This window comes from Protopterus annectens, chromosome 1.part0 (assembly GCF_019279795.1).
Source record: "Protopterus annectens isolate FY-2018-M chromosome 1.part0, PAN1.0, whole genome shotgun sequence".
NCBI classification, from domain to species: domain Eukaryota; kingdom Metazoa; phylum Chordata; order Ceratodontiformes; family Protopteridae; genus Protopterus; species Protopterus annectens.
The window spans coordinates 1,354,493,464-1,354,513,705 of NC_056725.1; the positions used below are offsets into that span (position 1 = coordinate 1,354,493,464).

At 40.1% G+C, this 20,242-nt stretch overlaps 1 protein-coding gene across 4 annotated transcripts in view; it reads right to left on the reverse strand.

The window, feature by feature from the left end:
• FIG4 (FIG4 phosphoinositide 5-phosphatase) overlaps window positions 1–20,242 on the reverse strand; it is a 3,828,182-nt gene that overhangs the window by 1,029,259 nt on the left and 2,778,681 nt on the right. For all 4 annotated transcript variants that reach the window (XM_044066775.1, XM_044066785.1, XM_044066766.1 and 1 more), the window contains exon 18: window positions 823–881. In XM_044066775.1, coding sequence (XP_043922710.1) covers window positions 823–881 — 59 coding nt within the window. The remainder of the gene's footprint in view (window positions 1–822; window positions 882–20,242) is intronic.

Consider the following 20,242-nt stretch of genomic DNA (forward strand, 5'->3'; position numbering starts at 1 on the left):
GGAGTGATAGCTGCTGGGTCACATATCAAATGTTTCCTGCATACAATGTTCTTCTGGCTTTCTCCAGGTGGTAAACATGCACTCATTAGTTAGATAATTCCACTCTCTCCATCTGAAGAGGAAATGGCTGACAGCCATTGGACTCATCCCTCTTGACTGGCCCTGTGTGATATTAATCAACTTCCTGCTGACAGCACTACAAGCAGAGAATCTATCCCAATGTCATCATGTTGACTACAATAATATATATCCTATATTTACTGAATTAAATTTATTTACTTATTTGGTAATAAAACTTTAAGTGGACTGATCCAATGGGCCTTTTTAAGCCACACACTGTAACCTATACAAACAAATATAGGAAAGACACAAGTTAGAATCTAATACAGTAGCCATGAATTTTTAATGGAAACAGAACTAAAAACACTGATAAATATAAATATAATATATAAAAAATTAGTACACTAACAATGAGAACATTACAAAGTTACACAACACATTTCAACAAACAGATTTGAGAAAGATATTGGACAGTGTCCCCTGACTTCTATAAGATGGTCAAATGGCACAAGGTTTCATACTAGTACTGTTCCTGACATACTGAGTCTACCAGTGCAGGAATGTAAAGTAGCCTGACTGCTAGGTCAAGCTGTGATCTTTTATCCATTTAATTACCTGTAACAGAAAAAAGCAACACTGAAGCTCTACTTGTGAACATGTGACCGGGGCTGACATTTACATACTGCTTTTAAAAAACACCCAGAATAACAAAAAGTCATTCAGAAATCAAGTTTTAAGCAAATATGATAAGACATTACATACCTTCATCATAAGGTAATGGCAAATGCTGCAATACTTCAGAAGTCCACCAAAATGTGTAACTACAACAAAGAAAGAAAAATACAAAGTCAGACACGGCTAACCTATTTTTATTGCTCCTTTGAGTTTTCACACTCTTATAACTTTAACTAAGAATGGTTGTGAGAGTGTACTGTGCTCTCCAGATGGTGATTTCATTACTGCCCTGCACAAATTGCGTTAGACATCTTTGATGAAACATCTTTCTTTACATATCACATGGTCTTTAACCTCTGTCTTATCACACTTTTGCCCTACAAAAACAAAAGACAACTAGGAAAGACAAAAAGATCCCTTTCCTGCTTTCTGCAAGGTATAGTGTTACCCAGAACTGATTTGTTATTAGAATTTTTTTCTTGTCCCACATCCATTATTACGTTGTTCTAGGATACACATGTAAAGGAAATTATTACTAATTCCTTAAGTTAGCAAATTAAGTAACAGTACTGTTTAACTTAAGTGATGTTCTTACATGTTAGTTTTTGGAACAACATAATCACAGCTATAAAACCTTGCTTAAAATTAAAAACTTGATTATTTAACGACAGATACTGTACGACAATGCACAGCCTACATCCCCACAAATGTTCACATTTTCTTCCTCCCACACTCAGATGCGACTGATGTCATCCTAGTTACATTCTAATATTTAAACATTTATGCTCAAAATCAGACAGTAGATTACCATGCACAACCTATAGGAGTTTGTCACTAAATAAAGACCACAATGTAACAACAGAAAGATGTGCAAAACAGCAAACTGCTGGTAAATCATGAAAATACATGAAATAGTGCAACTAAAATAATGTGCAAAGATTAAAACAAAAAGAAGGTACAAACTCAGAGGAACAAAATGTACAGAAGATCCATGCTAAAGATGGAGAACAATTAAGGGGGAGTTAAGAAAGAAAAAAAAGTAACAGATTTGCCGGCAAGAGAAAACTAACACAATCATAGAAGAAACATTTCAAAAATTAAAGGTGGGAGGAAGGATAAGAAACCTTAGGGCTGACAAAAACATTTAAGAAAGAACATAGTAAGAAAAGTAAAATGTGCTGGGGAAGCAGAACGCATGCAATTAACCAAATTAATTTAAATCAGAACGTGGAACATAGAGAAATAGCAAAAACAAAAATAATAAAACATAAAGATAAGAAAAAACAGTGGTAAATAATAAAATAATAAAAAAGTGAAGAATATGAGACTGAGGCTGCTAAAATTCAGTCAGAAGACATGTTTTTACTGAAGCACAAGATAAAACAACAAAAAGAGGCAGAGAAAAAGATGTATCTAACAGTGAAAGAACAGGAAAAGACCAAGATAAAATAATACCACAATCAAATTAATCTGAGCCAAACAGAAAGCTTCCCTGCATGGAGAGCAAAATGTAAATCAGCACTGTTATATAAAAATGCTCTGTACTGAAGTCACTGTAATAAAATACATAAATGTAACAAACAAGAAAAAAAAGACTGCTATAGTCTTCCAGTAGCACAAATATAGAACATCACACAAGTAATGCAACAAACAGGACAAAAGCATTAACAACAGTGCTAATACATGCAAAAATAATCAATATGTGGGGACACAGAAAGAAGCGCATTCATAAGAAATGTAAATACATAAACAGATGATTCAAACATGTTGCATGTTTAACAACATATGCATCACCAGTGACTCAAGTAAATTACAAGAAAAAACATAATAAACAAAAGCATATTATGCAAACCTTGTATCATTAGAGTTCCCAGACAACACACACACAAAAATAAGCACAGGTAAAGACAGGATGAAATTAACCTTAATGCAGTCACTACACATCTAACATCTCAAAAAAAAAAAAAAAACAGAAGGGAACAAATAACAAAACCAGACTAAAATTCAAACCTACTGGCACTGAGTGGCAAGTAGACATAAAACAATTACACATTAAGAAGCCTTAGGCTGTAGAGCAAAGAGAATGCATTGTGCAATTATGTGGACAAATACATAAGAATAAAAAAGTTTATTAGGATGAATTATTTAGCAGTAACACCATAAAGGGTAAAAGAAAAACATATCATAGCTTTAATACACAGACCACCCAGTACACTTAAAAGTGAAACCAACACACTAATGGAATACTAAAAGGATTTTGTTAAGAACAAAAACTGGATAACACTTGGGTACTTCAACCTATTCATATGTTCATAAGCAGATACGAGGCAATCAGTCTGCAGGATGTTAACAGGGTAGCCAATAAAACCATATTCAAATGTTTCCTTCTGCCTCAAGGACGCTAGCACACAATAAATCCAGGGAAAATTTGTGTTACCTATCCAGCTGTTGAGATTTACCTTGAAACTGGGAAGGGTACTACTCTACTTGACATGCAATAAACGTTTGCTCTACAGGCAGGGAATGCACTGAGATATCAGTCTATCACACCATGCCTTATTTACTTATTGACAGGTTCATAGGCGTATACAAGGCTATCGACCACTACAGCCCCTATAGGCCTAGATGTGCAACCCAAATGTGACCCACAAATTTGATTTATTAAGGGGGTGATTTACTGACTGTCTTTGTCTATCACAGACACAGATGCCAGACCAGGGGTGAATTTCCGACTACCAATCCATTGGTCAAGTTGCATTTAAATAGGGATAAGGAGGAACTCTGCTTCAAATTGATGGGGAACCTGTTGGGAATTCTCCGAGAAACATATCTCTTTCTCCAACATATTCCCTTTATGTCACAACTATAATTTAGATCTTTTAATGCAGTAGTTCTGATGTTGTTTGTTTTGTGGATGTGCTAAGGGTTCATCAAAACATGGTCCAGGGGTGCTCTGCATGCCAGGCAAAGATCACCTCTCAGAAGTTTGTATGATACCAAGTAAAGAGATAGGGCTTTGAGATCATCAGCGCAGGACATTGTGTTTACTCCCTGTATTCTTTTTGCAAGGAACCTTTGTGGATATTACAGATGCTGTATGTATATTGTCAGGTACATACCAAAGAGGGTATTATACTCTATAATAACTCTGATGAGGGCCGAGTACAGTGGTATGATGACCTCTCTAGCTGTAGATGCCATGTCCTTGCTTATAGGCTGAGCAACATAGAACGATTTTCTTACTACCTTAGACTCATGTTGATCAAAGGCTAGGTTACTATGTACACGAGTTCACAGATCCCTGACTAATGATTAAACTTTTAGGGGTGCTTTACTGATGATGCAGTTACCCAGTGTGGCCAGCTTCTCAAAAGGTACTACAATGCATTTCTTGACACTGAGTTTTAAGCCATGGCTTTGGCACTACACGTTTCCATGGCTTTGGCACTACACATTTGTCTGTGTCAGACCTTCCTGAAGGGTGTTCTCATCTTGGGAGGATTCAATGACTGCTACCAGTTTGCAATCATCTGCAAACTTGGTTATCCACAAGCCTCTGAATCTGGCTTTTTACATCAAGAACTACATGCCAAAGAGGAGTAGGCCAGGCTTGCACAGAGCCCTAGGGGACTCCACTGGTGACTGGCCACTTTGTGAAGGTGGCCTTATTGTTTTTAACCTCTTGGGTCCTACCAGTGAGCCAGCTAGCTATCCAGTGTAGTTCCGTAAGTTTGTTGTCAATGCCTGAGTAGAGTATTGCATCAAAACCTTTAGCTAGATCTTGGTAGGCAGTATGTACAGTTATTGCCTTAGTGACCTTTTCAAAGAAATCTACCAGATTCAGTAAGCATGACTTTCCTTTGACAAAGCCAAACTGGGATGGATCCAGTGTCTGGAGGTCTCCTATGTCCTTGTTGATAATTTCCAAGATAATTCTTTCCAGGTCTTTCCAAATAAGACTAATCAAACTAATGGGTCTGTAGTTTCTAGGATCTGTTGAAGGTTTTCCCTTATGATGAAGATTTAAACAGCTATCTGAGAAGGCATTTATACTGCAAAGGTACATGAGATCAAGGAGGGTGGAGCATTTCATGACATGAAAGAGTAGGCACAAATCACCATGGACAAGTCTATAAGAAACTGAGTTCAGGAAGATGGTTTTCAGTCACTCAGGATAGCTAATGATTTTAAGACCAGTGATCTACTTAGTTAAGAATTGTTGAGGGCTGTCAAGTTCACTGCTGTGTTTCAACAGATGCATGCCAAAGTGGGCATTATATTCCATAAAAGATCTGATGAGAGACGAGGTAAGGAGATGTAAGACTTCTATGACTCTAGAGAAGGTACCTTTAGATACAGGTTGGGTTGGGCCAATTACAAGATTTTTCAACTTTCTGTTGTATCTGTCAGCTTTTCCCAGTTAGGGGTCGCCACAGCGGAACTCCGGTCCACTAATGATCGACAGTAGATTTTTACATACCGACTTGCCAGCCCTGACGCACAACCTTCAATGAAGGTACGCCCATTCATGCATGTCCCCCACACAGAAAATGCTTTAGCTGAGAATCAAACAGGACAACGTCTTACTGTGAGGCGTCAAAGCTACCGCAGCACCACCACCGCAGTCCACAAGATTTTCCAACTACTGTAGAGAAATAATGGTCAAAAGATAAGGCATTATTAATAAAGGGGCATAGATCTCTGATGACATGTCCACTGGGAAGGGTGTGCTATCTGTGTGGCACAATTCAAAAATGAACTGTGCTACATTTTTGCATTCGGCCTGAAACCTTTAACCTTGCACCATTGGAGCAACTAAGTTATCAGTGGATGAACTAATAACACCTAATTTGTAGTTTCTGCAAACTTGGATAACAGTAGGTCAGGGGTACTGGCGTAAAAGTCTGACACTGAAATGTCAAATACGAGAAGACACAACACCAAGCCTTGCAGGACACCATTCAATACTTTTACTTTCAGATGTGGCAACAACTTTAACTTCTGTCAGTCAACTGGTTGACTAACTGACACAACATACAGATTTGCATTCAGGTTTACAAGTTTATGAATAATAACTGCAAGTATTGCAGTATCAAAGACTATGGCCAAGTCAAGGTAAGCCGTATGTAGCACACAGTAACTATCCACTACTTCACTGACTTTTTTTCAAGTACATTAACATGGTTAAAGAGGCAAGACTTGTTTTGGACAAACCCAAGCTGATGTGCGGTCAGGGCTAAGTGGTTTTCTATGTCATTATTTATCAGAACAGAAATGATATCCATAGCTTTACATATGAGGCTAATGAGACTGATGGGTCTATAGTCTCCAAGGTCAGTTGATGAGCCACCCTTGTGTAAAGGCATTATAAAAAGAAGTTATGTACTCACCATAATGTTTCATGTTTGTTGTCTTTGATCTCACCTTCCGTCCTGCTAGTTGGGCTCAGAGCCAATCCTCGGCTCTGACTCAGCAGTATACTATAGTTCAAGATCTTTTACTGGCTCGAGGCTAGCCACTATCCCAACATACCTAGCCGTAGTTACCCAGATCTCATTTGTGATAACCCAACACTAGACTATGCAGGTAAAAAATTATTATATTTCACATATAAGAGAACACCTGCACGTAAAGGTGTAAATAACCAACTGGTATGGTAAAGGGAAACTCAGCCAATGTAGCCAATAAAAAGAACTCCTGTCAATCCTCCAGGAAGGGAGAAGGAGGGTGGGATGCAAGAAAGAAGGTGAGATCAAGGACAATAAACATGGAATGTTATGGGGAGTACATAACTTCATGTTATATTGTCCCTGTCTAGCCTTCATTCTTGCTAGTTGGGACCACGTCCCCAGCACCTGTTTCTTGGGAGCACTGGAAAAAACTCTTCAGGACCGTGGAACCAAAGGATGCCCTGTTCCGGGAGGCCACATATACTTTGTAATGAGTGATAAAAGTATGAGGATTATACCATTTAGCTGCCGCAAATATCGACTCTAAAGGCAGTTTGGCTTGAAAAGCCATAGAGGTGGCCAAGGCCCTAATTGAGTGTCCTTAAATTTTTTCTGGCAGTTTTTGTTCTGCAAATCATAGACGTAGATGATATTGTCTGAAAGCCACTTAGATAAGATCACTTTTGAGACTGAACAACCTTTCTTATTCTCTACAAAGGATATAAATTGGTCAGATTTTCTGACGTCCTTGGTCCTGTGTAAATAAAAACATAACTGTCTATGAACATCCAATTAATGGAGCTTATACTCTGCCTTGCTGCCATGATTGGCGAAGAATACAGGAAGCTCTTTGGATTGATTCAAATTGTACTCTGAACACACCTTGGGTAAGAAAGAGGGGTTGGGTCTGAGAGAAACTCTATCTTTGTGAAAAACCAAGTACGGGAGACAAATAGATAAGGCCTGTAATTCTGAAACCCTGCTAGCTGAGGTAATGGCAGTTAAGAAAAGGGTCTTCCATGTCAAAAATTTCAATGGACAAGAAGCAGCTGGCTCAAAGGGGGGGGGGAATCAGAGCCTCTAAAACTAAATTTAGGTCCCAGGGGGGAGATGTTCTCTTATTGGAAGTCTTAAGAGGGTAGTACCTCTTAGGAATGCTTTACATGGCCTATGGGATATAATGTTAGAGACCATTTCTCCCATATGGAAATTAGAAATGGCAGCCAGCTGAACCTGGATAGTAGCTGCCACTGCTCCTCGCTCACAGGTTTCAGCAAGAAATTCGAGAATCTTTGAAATGGGTGCAGTAAAGGGATCAATCTCGTTCTTGCTTGCCCAACAAGAGAACCTCTTCCATTTACTAGCGTAAAGTTTCCTTGTAGTGGGTTTATGGGAGGAAATCAAAATGTGTTGAACTGTCGGGTAAACATCGGGAAGCCTGGCTAGGACCGGAAGTGGAGAAACCAAGCTGTCAGTTTGAGAGTTTGGATGGAAGGGTGGAGCATACCCGACTGATGCATTAGGAGATCTGGAACTGGGTCCAGGATCCAAGGCTCCCCCTGCAGATGAGGCCAAAGGAATGGGAACCATATCTGATGAAGCCAGTAAGGGGCAATGAGGATTAACTTGCAACCAAATGACTGTGCTTTCTGAAGAACCTTCGGGATCAGGGGGAATGGTGGAAAGACATAAAGCAGTCCCGGGGCCAATTGTGAACAAGTGTGTCCCTGGCTGACTGTCCTGGTGGTGGGACTAGGGCAAAGTATCTGCTGCATTTGTTGTTGAGGGGGGTGGCAAAAAGATCGCAGAATGTTTGGCCCCATTTGAGAAAAATCAAGTCTGCAACTTCCTGTTTCAGAGACCACGCGTGAGGGATCAGAATCGCCCTGCTGAGCTTGTCCGCTATCACAATGGATTTCCCCGGGATGTGCGTTGCAATCAGAAAGTGTTGGGAAGACATCACCCACTGCCATACTCATAGAGTCTCTCGACACAAGGGATAAGACCTGGTTCCACACTGTTTGTTGATGTACCATACTACCAACATATTGTCTGTCTAAATTGCTATAGTCCCTGTAGGTAGAGCGTCTTGAAGTGCTTGCAATGCCAGAAGCACCGCTCTCATCTCTAGGACATTGATGTGCAAGTGGTCCTGCCACGTCCCTTGAACCGTATGTCCTGGCGAATGTCCCCCCACCCTGTCTGGGAAGTGTCCGTGGTCGCTGTGGCTATGGGTTGGGGGGTTTGAAATGGTCTGCCCATTGACACCAGAGGGGAGTGAAACCACCATTCTAAATTTTTCTTGCAGGACTCCGTGATCAAAATCGGATGTGACATTGGTTAATCCTGGAATGACCACTGAGCAAAAAGGAGCCACTGCAGAATTCTCATGTGGAAACACGCCACAGGGACTAGAGTAATTGCTGCAGCCATCGAACCCAAGACTTTAAGGACAAATCTTGCCTGAATTCTCTTGTTTGCCATGAGGATTGAAACTTGACGATGAATGGTTGACACCCTTTCCTGAGGCAGTTTTGCTATCATGGCCCTTGTGTCTAAATTTGCCCCTATAAATGTAATATACTAACAAAGCAACAAGGCAGACTTTTCATAGTTTATGGTGATGCCTAGTTGTGTACAAGTGTGAATTGTGGAGTCCCGTGCTTTGATTAATTGATGCTTGGTGGTGGCAGTGAGGAGCCATTTGTCTAGATATGGAAACACCCGGAATCCTAGATGATTCAGGTGAACCGTAACTACTGCCATGCATTTGGGGAACACCCTGGAGGCTGTGATGAGACCAAAGAGCAGAGCTCTGAACTGGTAATGACTGGCTCCCAGCCGGAAGCGTAGATATCTCCTGGGTCGCCTGTCCATTTTTATTGGTAGTACGCATCCTGGAGATTGATAGAGTGCATCCAATTGTCCTGACCCAAAAAGGGAAGAATGGACTGCAGTGTTACCATCAGGAACTTTGTTTTCTTGAACGATTTGCCCAGCTCATGAGATCCAAAATGGGCCTCCAGTCTTCTGTCTTTTCTGGAACTAAAAAGAACCTTAAGTAAGTGCCGGATTCGATTTGGTCTGCGGGGACTTCCTGGATGGCACTTTTTTCTAGCAACCTTTGAACTTCTAGGTTTGCTTGATTCTGAAGGCTGGGTGAAACATCTGGGATTGACTGTTGTTTTCTTGTAAGGGGTGGTTGGCAGAAGGGAATTTTGTAACCCCTGGATATTATCGATAGTACCCATGCATCTTCCAGGCTTTTGGGTAGAAGGATAATCTGCCCCCGACTGCCTCCAGAGGTAGACAGTCGGGCCTTCCTTTAGGAGCGCTGAAAGGGCCTGCCAGAAAAGGTATCGCTATCGCCCTGATTCTGCGGACCCTGCCGTGAGACCAGCGTCTTCCGTTATTATTGCCCCCTCTGCCCCGGGGGAAAAATCTCCACGTTTGTCAGGCGAAACTCCATGGGATTTCCGGAACCACATCTTTCTGCTCTTCTGACCTTTGGGGTAAGTCTAGAGGGAGTGGAAAAATGTACTTTCACGGCCGAGAGAGTCTTGCTATCCTGTTCACACATGTTGAGAGTTTTTTTTACCTGAGGCCCGAACAGCAATGAGCCATCAAAGGGGGTGCTGGTAAAGGAGGATTTGAAGGGCTCCGCAAATTGACAAAGGCACATCTAGGAGTGTCTATGCAAGGCAACTCCTGTGCCTGCTGCCCTACTCTCTCCATCTGGTGTGTAAGAGATCAGCCGGTTGGAGGAGTTAATTACAGAAGTCAAGGTCGCAAGCTGTGAAGCCGCCTTGCCTGCAGCTCCCTCAGCTGTAGGATCCTGTAGGATATCTCCCAGCTCCTTTAGGAGATCTCTCTAAAGGAGTGTAAAGTGGGACAAATAATTCAGGGACCTGAGAGTAAAGGCCACTGAAGAAAACATACGCTTCCCATACTTGTCCATCGTACGGGACTCTGTTCAGCAGATGGACAGAAGAAGTAGTCTCTGCTAGTTCTTTCTTGGTGGCTGCTGCCACCACCATAGCATCAACAGGCATGCCCTTAGATCGAAAAAGCTTATCATCCGGAGCAGTTATGAATTTATTGGGCCTCCTCGGAACTGGTTCCATAGTCTTTGGTGAGCTCCACACCTTCCAACTCACTAAGGCCAACAGTGGGTCAAAAGGTGGAGACACCTAAGAGGTGGAGGGTCGGGAACCAAATGCATCCAGGTACACAGACTCATCCTCAGAAGGGGCAAGGGATTTCCAGTCACCCCTCTACTTAAGGATTTCCAGGATGTCTGAAAGAGAGACATCCTCAGAGGGAGACCGTGGGGACCCTTCTGAATCCTACAAGTCAGTGTCTGATGTCAGGGAGTCCAAATGCTTCCTCTTACACTTTCTCTTCCAAGGGAACTCCTCTGAGGAGTGCTCTGGGGAGGTTTTGGAATAGGTGGGGTCGCCCAATGGGGTGTCCTGGAGCATGGGTTCCCTACACTTGGGGGGAGGGGAGGTTTGGAGGCAGACACTGGCACCGAAGGAGAAGGAGCCAATGGAGCTGAGGGCTGAGTGATCTCAGAGGACAGCACACTCTTCATCACCTCCAAGGCACCATGGTCCCGGCCCGAAAGAGTCTCTGGCTCAGAAGAGCCTGGAGATTCCCTCCAAACTGAGGGCGATGGCTCCAAGGCTAATGTAAAAGCCAAGCTCATGTGCGCCGAAACTCTGAGAGGGAGAGTAGGGTTGGACAAGGGTCCAATGCTGCTCCCCCCTTAGAGCCAACGAGTGAGCATCGGCTCCCAGATCCCTGGATAGACTGGGTTAATGAGGAGATCTGAGTGGAAGTCGGAGCCGATGGTTCCACAACAACTTCCATGCACTCCGGCTCCAAACTCAAGAGAGTCGGAGGAGAAATTGATAACGATGCGGGTTGGGCTGTTGGCGCCACTTCCTTATGGGCTGGGCTCGATAATAATTTAGCTAATGCTGGTTTCTTGAGAAGCCTCTTCACCACCCTTTCCACATCATCATCTGAAAGACTCTTGCATGACTGAGTGGAATGGGTGGAAGACCGATGACTGCCTGCCACAGACTGCAAGAGCAGAGACTGTGGAAGAGACTGCACCAGTTCCAGACAGGGAGACCTGGTTTTCTTGTGAGTCCTGACTGGCTCCGAGACTACTGATGGAGCCGCTGGAGAAACAGCCTTGTCGGAACCAACACTCAAATCTGACAAACCTGAAGCTTTGTCCTTTGCTTTGAATGACTCTGAAATCAGAGCCGACAAGGACGATGGCTTAGTGGACTTGTCCTGTGTTTTTGCTGGCTGAGTCCCCTCAGTAGAAGCATTGAAGGGGCCCTTTAATAAGCCTCACAAAATCAGCTTATTTTTTCTCTCCTGCAGGACCCGAGAACTGAAGGCATTGCATATGGAGCACGAGTCCTGCAGGTGAACAGCCCCCTAAGCAATATACACAGCTCATATGCCCATCCATAAGGGACATCTTTTGGTAGCATGAGTCACACTTTTTAAAACTCGAAGGTTTTGACTCTTTAGTGGAATCCTTAGACATGGTATGAGACCAATGCTATCAATTTATAAGAAGAACACTAACAATACACAAGTTAACTGACAAACACCTTAACCACAGACAAAGAATTTCCCAAACGGCGAACACCCCCAACCGAGGAGAGCCTCTAACTTAAACGGCTGCCTCTAGAAAAGTAGAAAAAGAGGGAAAAAAAGGGAAAAGTCCTTTAACTAAACATGGGGCTGAATGAAAGGAGAACCCTCTAAGTTAAATGAGGTCACAAAGACAAGGTAGGCCTAAAGAAAAAATGACGGCCACAACAACAACAATAAACAGCAAAGGAAGGTGAGAAAGAGCGCTAACCTATGAAGAAGAAAACTCTAACACTCAGTATCTAACAATATATCTAACCAAATGTTTGAAAATACACAAAAAGAAAAACACTTAGCCTGAGCCAGTATTCAGCAATCTCGATGCTGCAAGCGGCAAACAAGATCTGGGTAACTACCACTAGGCATGTTGGGATAGTGGCTAGCCACGAGCCAGTAAAAGCTCTCAAGCTATAGTATACGTCCGAGTCGGAGCCAAGGATCGGCTCCAAACCCAACTAGCAAGAATGAAGGCGAGATAGGGACAACATAACATTTGATATTTTCCAGGCTTCATGAATTTAACCTGTGAAAAGGCTTGCATTAGGTAGATGTTCAGGTAGGTTATACTTGGCATTAATAATCAGGGTACTTTACATATTAATGGGATCCATAGACCATACCTCTCAACCTCTTAACACAAGAATTCTGAATAAAGCCAAACTTAATTGGAAGGGGAGGTCCAAAATCAAGGACAGACTTTAAATATTACTTTTATAAGCTTATAAAGTTGTTAAAATGACAGGTTTTACAGTAGCATGCATTTTCTTATGGATACAAAGTCTGAAGTTCAAATGTGTGTCATTATTTATTGATGTTAATTTTCTATGATTTGACCCTCATTACAAAAAACCCCACAAATTTTATGAGAAACAGACCAAAAATATGAGGCACAAATCTAGGCAATCTGTGAAATTCTGGACAGCTGAATGGCATGCCATGGATATAGTGATCTTAGCTATGGAAAGGGCTTTAAAAAACTGTTCCAAAGTGATTAATGGAAGCAGATAAGACTCAGAGATCTATGGAAGAGTTATAACTGTGGATGTAATAAAACTGGTTCTAAATCATGTCAGGATATTGGCTATTATTCTGGTGCCTGAATGGGTAATATTACTGCTCCTAGCCATCCTTTACACCACATACAAAAAAAATCATTTTACTCGGGTAATAAATTCAGTAAGAGAGAACAGAATGGTCTAATTGCAGCGTTCCACCTTAAAAAGTTAAAAGGTCTCACAAGAAGCAGTAGTCACAAGACTACTAGGTAGTTCTTAACTTCAGCATGATATTTGTCCATAGGCAATTAATTTGATGAAAGTATGAGCAAATACAGCTGACTATTCATTTTTGTGAATGTTGCAGTGAACAAACATTCAATTTGTTTAAATGTTACTTTGAATAAAATGCCATTTGATCAAATGTTACTATGCTACAGTAGTTAGAAGTCATGAACTTTAAGTGTGGAAATGAAAGTTATGAACTTACTGTAGTGTTAGATACATGTTGCCTTCTTCCATCTGTCCATCTCAGTCTGTGAGTTATCACATACAATAGTATTCAGAGCCTGGCATCTTAGAATACTAAGCTCCACCTCCTCTCTCATAATGCTCTGCATACCTAAGTCACCGCAGATCAAGTTTGCCTTATCACACCTGATCTACATCTACAGAATCTCCCTACACGAATACAAAGAATAGACCAGATGGTCTGATAAAAAACTTTAGACCAGTCTGCAATATCTGCCAGCAGCCACAATTAACAATGACAATTTGGCACGAGGACAGTGGGAAGGGATGGCTGAGATGGATGAAAGAAGGCAACAATGATGTAAAATTATGGTAAGTATTTAACTTTTTCAGCCAATGTCTTTCCTGTCTGTCTCAAATTGTTGGACACAGTCCTCAGCCAGACAGTTGGGTGTTGTTAGGAGAAAACCTTCTGCAAAATGGTGGAGTCAAAAGAGCATCTGGATCTGGACCGAATGTCTAGTTTATAATAGGAGACAAAAGTGTGAATGCTAGACTATGCAAAAATATCATTCAGAGAAGCGAGGCTAAAGATGGCTACTGAAGAACTAATTGCCCTAGTAGAGTGGGCCTTAGGCTTAAAGGGAAGAGATCAAACTTTCATGGAATGAGCAAAGGAAATACAAATGGAAAGTCAACTGGACAGGGCACTTTAGAAATGGGTTTTCCAAATGTATCACTAGAGAAGAACATAAACAATTTAACTGACGTCCTGATGTGTTTGCTCCTATCCAAACAGAATCTCGGCTGGCAATGGAGGTTTTAACAATGAAGCATCTATTCAACTTTATTACTGAAATTGGGGAAGAAAAATGGTAACTCAACTGATTGATTCAAATTAGAGTATGAGGCCACTTAAGGAAGGATGGAAAAATTAGTCTGGAAGGAAACTCTGTTTATATGGAAAACAAGGTAGAATAATAAACTGGATAAAGCTTGACATTCTAAAACTTTTCTCGCTGAAGTTAATGCAGCCAGAAAATGTGTCATCCATAAAAGAAAATTTAAATCGATACAGGCAGATGGTTCTAAGGGGGCCCTCATCAAAGCTTGAAAGACAGTGGGAAAATCCCATAGGGGAATAGGACTTCTCAACAGGGGCCTGAGCAACAAAAAGTTCCTTCAAAAAGGCTTTGAACAGTGTTAAAGAAGCAATTGGAAGTTTACTCTGACTGACATTAAATTTGATATGCTTGCCAGTTGGACCTTCATGGTAAAATAGCAAGAACCAGAATAAAAAAGACCAGCTAGAAAATCTAAAATGGCATCTAAGTGGCCAGAAAAGAGATCAAGCACCCTGGAGACAGGGACTTCCAAGATGGTCTGCACACTGAATAACAGCTTAATTTCAGTTCTCCCAATGTGAAAGCAGAAACTGAGAAATAACAGCCAGTAAAATTGTTGTTTGGGGTAAAACTCAGTTACTGGCTAGTAAGTATTCTGCCTGTATGCCAGCAAAGAAGAAAATTAGAGAACCCGAAAAAAAATCAACCAGAAAAAGGTGAAGAGAAAACATTGACTGGGATGAATCCTTCAGCTGGCTGCTCAGCAAAAAACTTCAACCGGCGGCTTTGGTACAGGAGATGGATTTGACACGGCTTCCAGTAATTTAGAGGAAGAAAAATAAATCAAATGCACTCAAAACTTGATTAAAATAAATGAAACACTGAAGTAATATATAAACTCAAATAACAAAAGGCAAAAAAACCCTAGAAAAGGCTTTAAGTAGCTATCCAGATGAACTGATACAACTGCAAAAATCAGAGATAGAAATTAAGAAAAGGCTGGCTGAGTATGAAGCTTCTCAAAAAGAGCCATTTCTAAAAATGGTAGAGTTAGAAGACAAGAGTGTACACAGAAAGCCTGAGATTTTCTGTTGCATTCATTTTATAAAGCACAAGTAAGCAACTGGACTTATATTCCACAGTAGGATTTGTTAACTGAAAGGGCAGACTGAGTGTTTGCTCAACCTGACCATGAGAAAGCAGCCAATGCCTACAATAGTAAAGAAGCAATCATGCCTGCAGAAAGAGTTGATCCTGACAAAACTGTGGCAGAAGGGAAAAATATTAAAAATTAAAGACAGCAAAGTGTTTGTGGAAATGATTATTCACTGTACACCAGGCAGAAGAGAAGCAAATACATCCTAGCAATCAGGGATAACCCTTCAGAATATATTTTTTCCTGGAGGATAGAAGACATTTCTTTGGATGCCAATCAGGCTAAGGTGGACATTTAAAAAAAAAGTTTTCCAACAAAGCATAAGTCATTGAACCCTTGTGGTTGTTAGCCTAGTAAACACCTATGAACCTAAAAGGGGACTCTCCTTCTCATTCTTCTGACAACAAAGTTCATGGAGAGGCTTTGCCAGTGAAAACTTTTCCACTGTTCGAAAGGGAAATGCTTGAGAGACATAAAAAAGAACCAGAACCTGATACGGGGAGATGGAAATGAACAGAATAATGACCAGCAACACTGAAATTTGTGAATAAATGGGAGGCTATAGGGCATCAGTCAAATTTGTGAAATACAGACTTGCAAGAAAAAATATCAGAGCAAGACTGGACTTTTTCTGCCTTTGTTAAACTTGTTGGTGGACTGTTAGGCATATAACTCACTTTATGTCATTAATGTTTATAGGGATACTAAAAGGAAAAAAAATAACTGCAAGTAAAACAATTTTTGTTCTTATCAATATTTGTATAAATCATTTCATGATATAAACTGCATGTTACCTAGTAAAGCAGTTTTGTATAGAGTGCATCAGGCATTTTAAACATGGGCAGAGGCTTTTCAGTGACTGCTGTATGTGTTAAAGATATTAAAGTAAAAAAGTATTTTTTTAGTTGCAAGAAATATAGGCTTCACAGTGTAACAAGAGAAGAAAGGCTGAGCAGGAGGAGGATTACATTAATATCCTGTGAACTTGGGCTGCTGGGGGGTGTAAAATGCACTGATTATACTATATGAAGAATTAAGATAATTTCTCTTAGTTTTACAAGGGTGGACACCTAGATTAATGTCTTTGATTTAAAACTATAAACAAATGTTTTGTGAGCAAGTAAGCTTTAAAATAAGGCAAATAATGAAAGCCATGAAAATGCTAAGTTCATAGCATATGCAAAGATATTGGCTTGTTTTTCTTTTTTCCATTAGCAAATGTTCATAGTTGGAGTCAAGAAATCTAAAGCTGAAGGCAGCTGTACATTATGTTCTAAGTGAAATTTCCAAAGATACCTTCACGCATCTGCAGAGATGTTATCTGTTTTTCTTTTTCATTCCTGTCTGCTTTTACACAGAGATGGGAAGTCTGCAGGTGCAAGCAGTTCATTTTGAGAGTTCTGAACATTCTCTGTTGAGGGAAATGCAACATTTAAAGACGCAATGTCAAGAACAAGAAGTTCAGTGAAAAATATAGTTGGAAGTTATGGGAAAAGATTGCTGCCACCCTAATAGCCTGAATACTTTAATGCATTTAATAGAACAGCATATAATTTAGTTTTATTTAAAGATAGCCAGTGCCTTTATTTTCTTGGGGTGAAAATTTAGGGTCTACTATACATGATCGAAATTTCAGAAAGCAGAAACCAATATGGTCGAGACCATATGTTTAACTCCTGAAATTTCGAACATGAAAAAAATAAAATAAAAAACAAAACACTACATTATTTTAAAGCTGGTACCGGGGTGCACCCCCCACACCCCTTAACTTTAATATACCAACTCTCAGATTGTACTATAGTGCAGTAAATGGAAATTCTCCCATTCCGCGCAATGAGGAGCTGTCCGTTCAGAATCTTCAAAATTTCAAAAGTCAAACATATGGTTTTGGCCATATGGGCTTCGGCATTTTGGAATTTCGAACATCTGTAGGGAACCCGAAAAGTTAATGTTTTCTGAAAGTATTTAAGCTGTTTTCACATCTAGAAAGGGAAAAGAGATAAGAAAAGACCAGTAAACAATTAGTTTAAATGGAAACACAGGCTGTAAAGTGCACTTCTGCATAAGTAACCTTACATTTAGTTTAGCTAATACCTGTGGGTCCAGCTGTTGAAAGTTAAATTTCATTTTTGAAGTTGTACATAGGTTTGGGTGTTTGTTCTTAGCAAGGGACAGGGGTGTTCTGAAAATGTATTTAGTTTTTTGTTTCAGGGTTTTCATTAAAACAAAAAGGCTTGAAAAATGGAGAAGAGAATAAACAACTGCATAAAGCATCAGTCTGCCCAGCATTAGTGTGTGCATGTAAGACAATAGTTGGAAATACATATTCAAAAAAACTGTCATGAATATTAGGTGGAAACAATAGCTTTTTACACAATCCATATTATCTTGGAACATAAATAGTATTACAGGCAAAAATGAAAAAGTATTGAAATATATTAAGAATGGGGAATGCAAACAGCAATGTTGCAAGAAATACATTTGGAAAAAAATGAGCATGTGAATTTCACAAAGAAAAGATTTCAGGATTGATATTCAGCAGAATATCAGAGACAAAGGAAAATGGTTGTAAATGTATTTATTTATTCAGTTTGGTAAATGGGGTAGAGCACTAACCCAAATGGATCTATTTCAGTCTCAGTTCAGACAAATATAAAATACAATATACAAGTAAGGTAACAAGAAGTACTATAAATTAAAATGTGTGTAGTTAGTAACGAATCAATAACAGTAATAATAAGAAAGTACACAGTACAGAGCATACCTCTCAACTGTCCAGATTTTCATAGAATGGCAAGAGTTTTGCTTCATATCTTTAGGCTGTTCCTCATAAAATTTGTAGTTTTCTGGCAAATCACTGATGACTGAAGTAACTAAATGATGACAGACACTTGAGTTTTTGATTTCATAACTTTTGGAAAATGCTTGCTAACACAAAACCTTTAAATCTAGCATCTTACTAAGTATGTAAGAGCAATATTTAAAATTAGTCCCTTTTTGGGCCTTTGTCCACTGATTATTATTGGCTTTGTCCAGATTTATTGTGCTAAGAGGTTGAGTGGCATGCTATACAGGAAAACAGGAAAGGATGATTAGAGTAAGGAGGGAAGAAGAAGAAAAAGAAGAGAGTTAAATAGTTAAGGGATAGTGCACAAAGTGTAAAAGCTAGTAAGAGTAAGGACACACAGATATTAATTACATAGAATATATACAATGTGGAAGCGATGTCACATGGTAGGAAAATAATGTAAGAAAGACAAATGTGCCTGGCTGGTGAAGGGAAAAGTGTGGGATTAGGTAATGTGTCCAGAGGGAAAATATTTGCAAAAAGACCTGGACTTGAGATGATCTTTAAACTGAGCACAAAAAGATGGGTAAAACATTAGTAGCAAGGGATTTTCATGGCTTGGCATCTAGGATGGAGAAGACATGGCTAGTGTAATGAAGTTTGGTTCTGGGACACTGAAGAAGTGGACCAGAGTGGTTACGGCTTTCTAGATTGCAGCTGGGTGTGGTGGGGGGTCATCTGAAGAAGTTGGAGGCAAAGGAAGTGAAGCAGTGTTCTTTGAGGAGCTTGTAGAATTGGGATCCAAGAAGCAGGTTGGCATGTTTTTGGGCAGGTAACCAACTGCCTTTATTAAGCTTTTTAAAATGGTGCTCATTTCTAGAGGAGAGGGTAATAGAATGGCAGATAGAGTTACTTATGCTTTAGATAGTGGATGAGTTTTTCTTGGATGCTGCTGCAACCAGTGGAAGTCTATATTAAAGCTGAGCTAGTAGAATGCCTTTGCCTATGGCAATCCTAGTTAGTTTGAATGGAAGAGGGAATTTTTGCAGGACCAAAATAGTAGGGAATTAATTTTCTTTCACATTTTTGTGGGTGAAAATGAAAGCTCAAAGAAGGAGCAAGCCACAAACCAAGGTATTTAAAGGAGATGACTTGATCAATGGGGTTGTTGAGATGATCTGGGAGTTTTTCCTGCCATTGAGGGGCAGTACCAAACAGCATTATTTTAGTTTTGGAAGTGTTCAGCACTAGCTTTTTGTTATTAACCCATTTAATAAGTGAAAGGAAGTCCACATGAAGTTGTTGTTGTATGACCAGGAAGGTCAGATTTGAATGAACTAAGACCATGTCATCAGCTTAACATAAGACAGAGAGAGAGGTGATGGAGGTCAAGTGATTGTTCATTAATGAGAATGGAAAAATAGAAGGGGAGTCAGAATGGAGCCATGAGGGACTCTTTTAAGGTGAAGGGTGAAAGCAGAGAGGGTGTTCTGAAACTGAAGAGTGAAATACTAATTGGAAAGATAACTTTTAAACCAGGGAGCTCTATCCAGGATAATTCCAGTTTCAGTTAGTTGAGCTAACAGAATGTTGCAGTCAACCAGATCAAAAGCTCTGGTGGGGTCAATAAAGATGGCTCCAGTGAGAAGGCTTTTGTCCGAAGCCAGGAGGATGTTGTCAGTACATGTCCAGAGTGCTGTAATAATACTAACTGCTAGAGGGGTTCCAATAGTTAAATAACAGAAAAAAAAGACAGTAATGGTAAATTTGTGCTAGTAATGGGCTACTGGCAAGGGAGGAGGATTATACTGGCAAGTTTTGACATTCCACCAAAAACTGCTATTATGGAGCTTAAGAAAATTTTGGAAGAAATAATCACCTTTCAGGAGGGAATTTTAGAGGTAAGTGGGGACTGGAACTTGATTTGCAAGAGTGAGACTATATTAGGGGACCTAGACGGGAAATATAACAAAAGAGGGTAGATTTCTAAAGAAATCTATTAAGATATTTGGTATGGAAGACATGAATTCAGTAACAGGAACTTGGACAGAATTTACAAATTATTCCCCAAGGTACAATAACTGGGCTAGATTAGACACAAATTATATTTCACAGGAACATGT